This window comes from Adiantum capillus-veneris, chromosome 23, assembly GCF_014529385.1.
Source record: "Adiantum capillus-veneris isolate H3 chromosome 23, ASM1452938v2, whole genome shotgun sequence".
NCBI lineage: Eukaryota > Viridiplantae > Streptophyta > Polypodiopsida > Polypodiales > Pteridaceae > Adiantum > Adiantum capillus-veneris.
In genome coordinates, this window is record NC_140953.1 from 136157050 (window position 1) to 136168892 (window position 11843).

The following is an 11843-nucleotide window of genomic DNA, read 5'->3' on the forward strand; positions in this document are numbered from 1 at the left end:
TCTACTCTATTCATTCAATATTAAGTTTAAATATTCGTGTGTTTAATGCAGGTATGGATGATGAGGAGTTTCTTTCTTCTTTGTCACCGCAGCAGAGACAGTGGTACGTGGAGCGTCATCGCTCTGGCGCATCATCGCGCGTTCCTACTCCATCCGCATCTCCCTCTCTTTCGGAGCATTCGGCGCGCTCCGAAGCTTCGGCGTCGACGAGACGAGCTTCACACTCGTCTAGACACCGGCGCTCTAGTGGTGGCGGTGGCGGTTGTTGTGGGGATTCCGCCACCGATGCCTCCACACCGCCTCGTGTTCGACGAGGCTCTTTACCCTCCCCTTCTTTGCCCGCCCCCACACCAGCCACAGCATCGCCATCTACGCCAGGTTTTGCACGGCTGACTGTTCCTAGAAGCTACACACCTCTACCTACTCCGCAGGAGCCACCCCACTCGACACTCCTCGCTTCGGGGCCCAGACGCCGGTGGAGACACCTGACGTCCGTACCCCCATCGACACGCCGCTAGAGACCCCTGCCGGGACACCCAGGTTCACGCGTCACCGGCCAGAGGGCTTGCCTTACTCCGTCGACATCAGCGGCGGCATCATCATGGATGATGACGGCAAGAAGGTGATCTCGCGCATGCGTGGTCTTTGCTCTCAGCTGTTTAGACACTACATACTAACAAATGGAGTGAAGTACCAAGTGATTTAAAAAACAGAGTCATCAGCATACTTCATGATGAGTTTCCCGTTCCAACACGGGATCAGCGCTTCAATGAAGACCTGATGAAGATTCGAATGCGCGAATACTGCAAACACAAGCGTTCCGAAGTGCAAAAAGCAATCAAGAATGGGTGGAACAGGCCAGATTGGCTGGCCAAAGAAGATTGGAAGAATGCGAAGAAAGCAGCGCGCGAGAATCCCGACAAGTGGAAGCAACAAAAGGATGCAGCCAGAGCGCGAGTAGAGGCAGGGAGCTCGCACCACTTGGGGAGCGGTGGATGGGCATCATTTGAGGCCGATTTTGTAAGTGTTTTCACATTGCTCTTTATGTTCGATAGTTTAGGGTTTATGAGTTTTTTAATTCTAACATAATGAAATCTTTGTATGTTTTGACAGTGGTCGATGACAGGACGTGATCCCACACCGTACGAGCGCGAGTACGCAGGCAGGAAGGGCTTAAACGCCCTGATGGACATTCTCAGTTCTCGCGGCGGCATGGTTAGTATTAGGGTTTACTCTTTTTTATTTTTTGTATTGTTTTATAAATGTCGTTATATGTTTATACTTACTGAAAGCTGTCTTATTGTCTTTTTTTGTAGAATCCGACAGATACGCCGCTTGGACGCGATGAGACGTTTGACTAGACGACGTCAGTTTAGCCGTAGCTAGATAGCATTAGTTTAGGGTTTCTCATAGCTTATGTATCATGAGACGGATTTTATACGTCTTTTTGAACCATGTATATTATTACATTTGTCACCGCAGTTCCTTTTGCCAATCAATTCTTTATGCCTATGATGTTGTACAATTGTCATTATTACATTTGCCAATCAATTCATTTTGCCTATGATGTGTACAATTGTCAATTTTGCAAACAATGCGTCTTGTGGGTGACTATTTTGGGTCTATTATCTACCCTTGCACTTTTTTTAAAAAGTGAATCAAGTACAATATGGTTGATGGGTGAATGCCCTGCCACCAAAAAAAAATTCTCTCGGACGTCGCTATAAACGTCGCTATTTATGGCTCTGTAGCATCGCTATGAGCGTCGCTATAGTCTTCTGTGTAAACGTCGCTATAACCGTCGCTATGAGCGTCTCTATATAGCGACGCATATAGCGACGCCTATAGCGACGCATATAGCGACGCTCTCGTAGCGACGCTCGTAGCGACGGTTTTAACGACGCCGGGGGTTATAAAAACCCAGTGTATTTCCGTCGCTAACAGAGTCACAAGAGCACACAACCTCTTGTAGTGTGTGGCTTTCATTGTTTTTGTTTTCCTTGTGTCTTTAGTCTAAGGTTGTTTGTTGAGGTCCTTATATATTTTTGATTACTATCTTAATAGTTTGACCAGTCAATGGGACTATAATAGTATCCACCAACACTAAAGTTGAATTTTCATTAAGTGTTAGCTACTATTGGTAGCCCTTCCTATATTTTTTCATGAGTGCAAGACCAGTGTTAGGGAAAGTCTATTTCAATAAGCGGCTAGGTTTCATCCTTGTCAAGATGCAAACTGGAAACTTTTTCAAATGTGCAAGATTTTGAACTATTTTCTTGTGTATTTTATGGGTTTTTCGTCCCTTTACCATCTTTTACAATTGGCTAATCTCGGTTTTCAACCGGCTCTAGGCTAAGCTGAGGTAAACCTTTTCTGAACACAACACAAGATAGAGCCTTTCATTAGTAGGCAAAGTAAATATTACCTTGGCCAACTTGACTAGCCTAAAAGTTTAAGCATCAAATGTGTCTACCACCTATTGGATGATAGACATCTCTTCTTTAGAAACCTTTATAAGCTTATTCATTCCCTACCTTGTCAATGAATTTTTCTCCTCATCTTTGAATACATGTTACCAAAGGAAGATAAGATATGGTAAACTTTTCTTCCTCTATGACAAGCTTCATAGCCTTGGAACCTTTTCCCGTAACCATAGAAGGAGTTTGGTGTGTACCTTTATTGGAAGCTGGCAACTGCTTGTGGTTGGAAGCTAGATGATGACATATGCGAGCTCCTATGTGGCTTTTGAGCCATTATAAACTCCATGAAATATTAGTCCAAATAAGTCCTTTAGATTTACTGTACCATTAGAAAATACCCAATCAACCTCATGTGGTCCAAACCAAGCATTTTTTAGATTTGGATACTTAGGTCCCAATTTGGAGTGATAAAGTAAGACTAAATCTTTCTTTAAAAATTCTCGAACCTTCAGCTTTACTATCACGCCTATACTTCCTTCTTTGTTGCACCACCTCTTGTTTCAACATTGCTCTTTGTCTGATTCTGTCCAGCTCGAGTACATTCCCTAGCCTTTTCTTCATATTGGTGTTATAATCCAAACCATGCTTAGTAGCTACCCTTAAATTGAGAATTGTGAGTTCTAATGAAACTATTGTTTTTGTTCCAAAAACCATTCTAAATGTTTTCATTCTAGTAGTGATCTTGTAGGCTATCCTACACACCCATAGAGATGTCTGAAGCTTGATATCTCAATTATGAGGTTGCTTTTGGGAAATTTGGTCATAGTTGTCGTGATGATTTTTTAACTTATTCAACCTGACCATTTGTACGTTAATTATTTTTGATGCTTAATGGAAAATAGTTGAGTCGATCCAAATAGTTTCATTGATGAAATGACTTCCTTGATATGAAACTATTTCTAAAGGACAACCATACCAACAGATGATATACTCATAAATGAATCAAGATATGGATTTTACTTTCTTATTGAAAGTGATTTGGCTTCAACCCCTTGCTCACATAGCATGTTGCCATGACTATGTACTTATTCCTTCTGCATGTTACCCTCTTGAAACATCCCATGAAGTCTAATACCCATTGCATGAATGCTTCTAAGAGTTGAATGGTAGTTGAAGGTTTCATATGGAATTGGCACCTCTTGTTCCCTTAGTGTCTTAATTCTGAAGCCACTCAAAAACCATGCTCTCATTCTCTTCTATGAAGGTGGTTCATGTAGCTGTCTGTTGGCAAGCTCCTTGATTTTCTCCACTTAGCTTCTTACCGATAATTTTCCTTGTTGTATTCTATACAATTTACACAGGATGTCCTCATCTCCTCTATTCTCACTGTATTTGAGAATGAAGGTTTTATTCAATTTAGAATAAGTTTTCAATTTTTTCAGTAGGCAATGGTAATACCATTCCTTGGCTGCATCCTTTAGAGTTTGGGAAAAATATTATGTCCGATCTTCTTCTTCTATACTCTTGAGTTCAAAGACTTGAATGTGTACATATGAATCATCCATTCTGCTTCCTTTGAAAAGAAATTTTAGATCAGTGGTCTTCTTTCTTCTTTTGGGTTTGACAAAATAGTTAGTGTCTGCTTTTGAAATTGTCTCACGTTCCTTTCCTCTTTGAGGTTATTGATTCATAATGCTTTGATTTATACCTACTCAATTCTTTGGTATCAGCTGTTGTCTTTGACTTGCCTTTCCTACTAGTAGATCTGATGCTATGTGAATTGGTGGTATCGTTCAGATCTTACTAACTCTGCCGCTTTTGGAATTTTTAGAATTTATTGAAGCTCTCTAAGGTTTGATGAAATTACTGCTCTGACACTTCAACATCAGTACTTACCTTATTTCCCTCTTTAGCAAATGCCTTTGTGGTTTCTGACCTTTTGCTAGACGGTATACTATCGTGGTAGGTGGATGACTAACTCTGAGTAAAAAATAGGACACTGGATTTGTCAAGAGCTGTAAGCTCACCATCATGATCGCCAAAGGGAAAGAGCTGGAGCTAACGACTTTTCCAACGATAGTCTTACAATTCCTGAATAGGAAATTTGAACACCAAAAAGTGGTAAAATTTGATAGTGGTTCAAAGCCTCAACTATACTCAACTACTGGGTTCACCAATTCATATGAATTGGGGGACTAGTGAAACTCATGATGAGAAGCAGGGAATACTAGAACAAACTAACTAAATGAACAAAGCAATTGGATGAGTTTAGATTGTAGAGTCACTAAATAGAATACAAATCAAAGCATGGTTCACATTACAATGATGATTATATCTGAATACACATTGATTTAGACTCAGATTCTGACAAGACTTTCTCTTAGTGAAACATTGATAGGAGACTCCAAATGAGACTGATTGATAATTCAAGATCAATCTCTAGCTCAAAGTGATACAAGTGGCCCACAATGGTCATACTAATGATCCTTAATGGTCCCAAAAATGAGATTGGTGGCCCTTATTTATATGTGTAATCTCTAGGGCTCTGATTGTTCCACCTATGTGGAGTATGGAACTACTGCAACACCTCAATATGTTTGTTCTGCTACAACACCTCAATATGAGACAACTTCTAGGAGTTGTCAAGCAAGAGGCTCTGGTTGCTAGATTTTGTCCCTGAGGAGAGTGCTATCAACACAAACATCATTGAGGTTGACAAGGAGATTGCTTCCACCATGTACAAGTTACAAACTTAAAGTTACAAAGGAGTCATCAAGGAATTTTTCAATGCATATCAAGTTTGAAAGAACTGAAGGGAGCTCCAACAAGCATTTTAGCACTAAGGGAATTGGTAATTAATAAAACCTATGTCTTGATTTGAAGCAATTACCTATTTGTGAACACACTTAGATCACAATCACACACCGTGCCAAGGGAATCAAGCCCTTTGGCTGATCAATTGACTCAAGAAAGAACATTTGACCACTACTTTCTCTTACCTCTCTCTTCTCTCTTCCCTTTTTGTGTCAAACAATTTTAATAAAGGCCTCACGCTCTCGTAAGAAACACAACTTGCCCAAATGCACATATGAGCAATGCCCTTAGCTTTGTCCCTTTCTCTTTATTATCAATGGATAGTTGGATTGCAAGCAATTGGGAGGGTCTAAGCCTAAATTATTGATTCAAGTTATTTTAACCTTGCACCTTAACTCAAACTAGTGTCCTTTGTCCATTGACCACGAGCAATCATCAAGTACTCGATAGTTTCTCTCTACAATGTCATGCTAGGTCTACTAAACCCGTGCTCTTGGAATGCCTAAAATTGTGTGGATTTTTTATATGTGACACAACACACAACTTCACTAAGGCCACAAGACACTAAACACACCTACCCAACCCATTTTGGGATAAGCAGGGAGCCTTCACATATAGATTTTTCAATGTTGCACTATTGACTAATTGTGACTATAACTCACTGTGCCAACAAACATGCACCCTGGATGTCCATGCACATGTCCACCCAATGACCCTCAATTATATCCCACACAAGCATGTTCAAGAGGAATCAAGGGTGGAGGTGAAATCGGCATGCATGTAGATTGTGAGTTTTTTGATTGGGTGGATTGCGATTACAAATTTGCAATATAATACATCCAAATACACCATATATTTCAAGGATTTAATGAGCCTCGTGATTACAGTACACGGTTTGCTATGAAGGGGTTGTGGGTCCAAGGTCACACTCCCCCGAGTTTACCAACACCTACCCAACTCCACTTTTAACATCGATTCAATATTTGTTGAATGTACAAATGTGCATCAAACAACCCACATGCTCTTAACCATAGATCCCATTTGAACCATACCTACGTAAGATAATGGAGAGGGCCCGCAACAACTTGCATGACTTTTTGCACCGTTGTACTCCACATCACAAGCAAACGTGATGCACAATCTTGAATAGCCTATTGTCTTTTGGTGTATCTCAATATAGCACTAATAGTTGTCTTGCAGCCAATGAACCAATTGGGTACGTCCTCATGCAAAGGAAATTTTTGTTTAGTATAATCCAAGCTACAAAGTTTGAAAGTTACCTCTAAACTTTAAAGTACAATTCAAGATAGAAAATCAACAAAATTTGGAAGAATTTAGTGGCAAAACTTTAAATGTAGTCAATTCACTTCAAAATTTCTCAAATGTAGGTTTTCGAAGTCTTTAGAAAAAAGTATAATTTGATGCAAGATTATGGAATCCATGTCTTTCCAATGTTTGTCACTTGGCTCATAACGGAAAACCTTCTTGAACCCGGGGGAAACACTTTTTTTAAAAGAAGGACATGCCACCTATGAGCGGAGAGTCTTAGAAAAACACCTATTCATGATTAGTATATGGTAATTATAACCCCCCTTCTTATGCTTATCAAAGCCATTGTGAAAAGCAATATTATATCCCTATCTTTTATATAAAGTTTTGTGTGGCTCTTTGAAAACACAATATGGCTAACTTTGTTGCGTAGTAAAACTCTCTTTTGTGTTTTTTTGTCATTAGTTTGTGAACACACCTTAATGGAATTTCTTGTATTCCTAAGCCTTAGATAACCCTAGCACCATAAGAGACGATGAAAATGAAGAAGTACTTATTAAATAATCCTCGAGGATAGCATGTGAGTACTATGGATAAACTTTTGATTTATGTGAAAAGGATATAGGTAATATCAAAGGCTAACTTTCAATTGACATAGATGGGAACAAATATTGGACTAGCTAATGTTGACATTTGATGTATTCATCAAACTCTTTATCTATAGATGTCAACCAAAATATATGTTATTGATGGACATCACGGAAAGAATATATGTTTCTCTCTTTCCAATACATCTCAATCTCTTCTCTTTTCGCTTTCCCCCTCGCCCCTCAAGTGAGGCATCTATCTCAATCCCCGACTTATAATTTTAGAAGGGAAAATTATTGGGGATCTGCCCCTAACTTATATGTTTATATTTGTTCCATGGTCAGTCCCTCGGTCTCCCTTGTCCCCACCCTCAATCTATAATTATAGTTTTATCTATAACTAACAATTTCTCAGTATGAGATTTATCACTTCTCTCTATGATTAGTAATCTCTCAATCACCAATGCTAGGGCTTCACTTATTTACCAACCAAGGCATTGGGCGTGCCTAACATACATCCATTGTTTTAGCCACTATTCTTCTTGACTACACCAACATTAACTTCATTAGCAATGAGAAGAATTAGGCCCCTGCCACACACTCAGGTGGATGTCCAACTTTCTTTTTGAAGGGTGGCTATAAAAATAAACCTAGGTTTAGTGTAATCCTGTCTATAAATTTTTTGATTGATCTTTAAGTTTGTAAAAGTAAATTCCTGTTTTGGTTGCAGTATTGAAAAAGGCTATGATTGCAAGATTTAACACAGGTGTTGTAATTCCTGGGAGTCCTCCTATGCTGGCTAAGATGTTTGCAAATGTTTCAGTGTTGTTTCTTCAAGTGATGCATAAAATTTGTGGAGTTTTAATTTGGCATTTGTCTCGAAATGTAATGTCTTTAAGTAGAGGTTGATATGGATTTGTGAGGATGCTTCTAGATAAAGGAGTTGTTTTTTGCCATCTGGGTTTGCCTATTAGTTCTTTGATGAGTCATAAGTAATGGTTTGATTGGTTTCTCTCTAAGCTTCAAACTTCTTTTTAGTGGATGGGCAAGAATTTCTATCCCTTTTGGTCGAAAGCCAAGGTCCTAAATAAACACAGGAAGTTTTGGACAAATTCTCACAATAATTCCCACATTGTGACTTACCTCAACATCATGAGCTTCTACGAGGGACGCTCCGCATATATAACTAGGTACGGTTTGGGGCAGGGGACCATCGGCCCACCCACTGGGCCGGCGGTCCCTTGCCCCCAATCGTACCTAGCTAGGTATGCGGTGCCTCTCAATCAGAAGCTCATGATGATATGCATTGTATGGAAAACACTGAAAAAGACATCGTTTTCCTACGTGAAATCTCTAAATCTTCTTGTGAAACAAGACAATTGGAACTCTCTTGCTGGCTCTATATGGTTTAAATGACTGCCTTTATGTATGGGATTGTATGGCTTCCACTCTGTTCCTTTTGGTTATAAGCTTTTGCAAAGGCGTACTGCTCTTGGGATTTGGCTCAAATCAGCTCTGCCATGGAAAGTCTTCCTCATATTTTTTTCTCTAGACTGTTTTTATGCTCTTTTTGGTCACGGTTATGCACGTTGTTTGATGCACATTTTCATATGAAAATTTCTTAAAAGTTTGTATTGACTGTTGGCCTTTTTTTCTAAGGGTGATATTTTGCATCACCAACTCAAAAAGTTTCAATATGTGATTTTATAGGATACTTGGATATGTAGGAATCACAACTTACCAAAAACCAAATTGGATCCAAATGCACCTTTCTTCAGCACTACCAAAAGGAACACTTCATCCAAGTATGGAAACACCCAGAGCACACATTGAGTTAACAAGACATTTAGTAAACAAGCCCTTTGCAGATACAACCATGGAGGCTCTAAGAATCTCACATGAAGTGCAGGTTCGGATTTCAAGACTGTGGTGGCTAGAAAAAGATACTACAAGGTAAAACCTTAATTCGACTCGAAAGATGCGGCTCCATAGCATGTCCATTTCTTAGGTATCAGCCAAAACATCCAAGTTGAGCGTTAATAAAGTCCTAACACTAACCTACAAGCACAAGCACAAGAAGATTTAGAGATTTTCTCATGTAGGAAAACGATGTCTTTTTTAGTGTTTTTCATACAATGCATATCATCATGAGCTACTGCTCGAGAGCCACCTCATATCTAGCTAGGTACGATTGGGGGCAAGGGACCGCCGGCCCAGTGTCCCTTGGCCCCCCCACTGGGCCGGCAGTCCCCTGCCTCCAATCATACCTAGCTAAGTATGTGGTGCCTCCCTTGCAGAAGCTCGTGATGTTAAGGTAAGTCACAATGTGGGAATAATTGTGAGAATTTGTCCAAAACTTCTTGTGTTAAGTGCCCACATACCAGAAATCAACAAGTAGAAATCATCACATTGTGCTGCTTTATTCGAACCCAAAACATTTAGCTAAAAGTGTCAAATGATGATGTACACAACAAAGCACATACACTTGGTCTTAAGAGGATAAGTGTAAGAAGGGCAGAGTTGGCCCTCCCCAAACAATTACAATTAAAAGGCTAGAACACCATTCATTCAAAGTAGAACTTGCCTCAGCTGTCAGTCTTCTGCACAAAGATGAAAGTATTCTCCGGGAACCAATGACACACACTGCTCTTCCCAGGCTGCACATTTAAGGCTTGAAACGCGACGTGCGAAGGGTTCCAGTAGCTGGTGTCCATGTGGCAGACAGCTGGCAGATGGGCAAGATGACCATTTGCAAGCTTGAGGGTTACAGCCATTAGTTCAGCAGTATGAGACATGTGGCAACTATATACCAAAGAGGGAAATTTCATGTTGTGACAAGCAATAGTCTTTTTCCCCTGCCTGCTCATGAAGGATACATCCATTATCATAGCCTCCTGTTTAGCCAACGCTGGCGCTGTCACGGCATCAACATTGCGCCCTGCAACTCGAGAGACAAAGCTCACCACACCTTCTCCTGATGCCTGGCATGCTTTCACCTCATGCTCAGACTTGAAACCACAATGTGCAAGTGTGTTCTCCATCTCGAGCTCCATATCAGACCCCTTCTTCACACCATAAAACTTCGCCAGCTCGGGCAAGCTGTCAGGCTCAAGCTTTGGTAGCACATCTACAATGGAAGAGGGTAAAAACTTCAAGCCCTGGAGGTCATTAGAGGTGTCTGGAAGCTGCACCTTCTTGCCAACTATGAGAGCTTCCTGAGGCATGAAAACAGCCGAGGCTTGCACTGCAGACACAGCTGTCGCTCCTGCTGCGCCACAAGGAATAACACCATACTCATAGTGGAAAAAGGGAGGAATGCAGACCCTAGGCTGCGGGCTGGAAACGGGCACGACAACCGTATCCTTCTGAGGGCAGTATATACTTGAAGAAGTGCAGAAATCCTTGCTCACATGTGATTCTTGCTGGAACGAACCAGCCCTGATCTTCGACACAATAAGTTGCGTGCGCGTTGCAGATAAGGGCGAAGCCAGCTTCTCAAATTCCTCTGGTATGCCAGTGCTGGGAAGCTCCTGCTGCCAAAGAGATGACAAACTGGAATTGTCCACTGCCGCAGGAAAGGTCCAAACAAGCTGCACTCACAAGAAACAAGGCTATCAAGGATTGAGAGGTTCATGAGAGTGTGTGTGTGTGCGCGCGTGAGAGAGCAGAGAAGAGTAGAGCGCCCATTGCTTTCCCGAGTGATCAGTCCCTATCTAGAGATTCGCCATTTCTGCTCACTCCAGCACCAACACAGTTGCGCAAGTACAGGGACTTTATTGAACACTCCAACGAGGAAAAACTACAATGCACTCATCGCTCAAACCACATCGGAAATGATCAGCACGACCAGGCTGCGCAAGCCTAGTAGCCTCTCTCTCTCTCTCTCTCTCTCTCTCTCTCTCTCACACACACACACACACACACACAGAGTACATGGCAAAACGGTTACGCACGTATTTAAGCTACGGAGATACAGGGGGAGGGGCAGCCAAAGGTACAAGAGACTCACCAGGAGAACTAGCAGCAGAGGAGAGATAGCTCGTGCTGCGAGTCCAGCCATGGCGAGAAACTGTCTTTCACAGTGGCGCAGATGTAAAGACACCTAGTGGTTGATGCAGAGCAAGCCAAGTGGTGATACAATACTGCATCAAGCCAAGTGGTGGTATAATTATAAGGCGAGTGTGTGTGTGTGTGTGTTTTTTTTTCATGCACACACAATATAGCGCTAGCCATGATGGCGCATAGGGTGAAAAGTGGTTTTGCAGGGGCAGGTGCTTCGCCTTGGCTGCACCGTCATCCATTCAGACTCCAGAGAGCAGGATTTACTGTGGAGAAGGAGGTGGGCTTGAATGAGCAGCCTTCAATGCCACGGTCGTTGCAGGTAGCCATGCCCCATTTCCGCGCAAATAATAAATATCTCCCCTTCGACTTCCAGAGAAAGCTTGCAGCCTTGCAGGGTAGCTGCAAGAGCGCAAATCTCTTTAAGCTATAGGCCTATTGTCTTGCCAAAATAAATTTTCATTTCACACACTTCAAAACTACCTCTAAATCAAGAAAAAAATTACAAAAGTTAGAGAAATTTAGTGTGAAAACCTTCAAATTAGTCAATTTACCTGTATGATCTAAACTAACATCTAAACTATAACATAATATGGCGGAAGGGGAGCCCTTTACATGTGTCAAAATCTGCGACATGAAGGCTAAATTCCAAAACTAAGAGAAGCCCCTGTGCACGCGATAAAGAAAGAGAGAG

At 41.3% G+C, this 11843-nt stretch overlaps 1 protein-coding gene across 2 annotated transcripts; it reads right to left on the reverse strand.

The window, feature by feature from the left end:
* Positions 1-8909: 8909 nt before the first annotated feature.
* Positions 8910-11312, reverse strand: LOC147428657 (BURP domain-containing protein BNM2A-like). 2 transcript variants are annotated; one of them, XM_086496657.1, is made up of 3 exons: positions 11100-11312; positions 9675-10680; positions 8910-9148 (listed from the first exon to the last, which is right to left on the reverse strand). In XM_086496657.1, exons 1-2 carry the CDS (start codon positions 11148-11150, stop codon positions 9676-9678), a joined length of 1056 nt encoding a protein of 351 aa, XP_086352783.1. In that variant the 5' UTR covers positions 11151-11312; the 3' UTR covers positions 8910-9148; position 9675. The 2 variants fall into 2 exon arrangements, with proteins under 2 accessions (XP_086352783.1, XP_086352782.1); XM_086496656.1 differs by lacking the exon at positions 8910-9148 and having other exon boundaries at positions 9484-10680; positions 11100-11310.
* Positions 11313-11843: the final 531 nt, after the last annotated feature.

Coding starts and splice junctions, on each gene's coding strand:
- LOC147428657 (XM_086496657.1), bottom strand. CDS start 11,150: ATGGCTGGACTCGCAGCACGAGCTATCTCTCCTCTGCTGCTAGTTCTC. Junction 10,681..11,099: donor CTCTGCTGCTAGTTCTCCTG/GTGAGTCTCTTG, acceptor TTGTGAGTGCAG/CTTGTTTGGACCTTTCCTGC.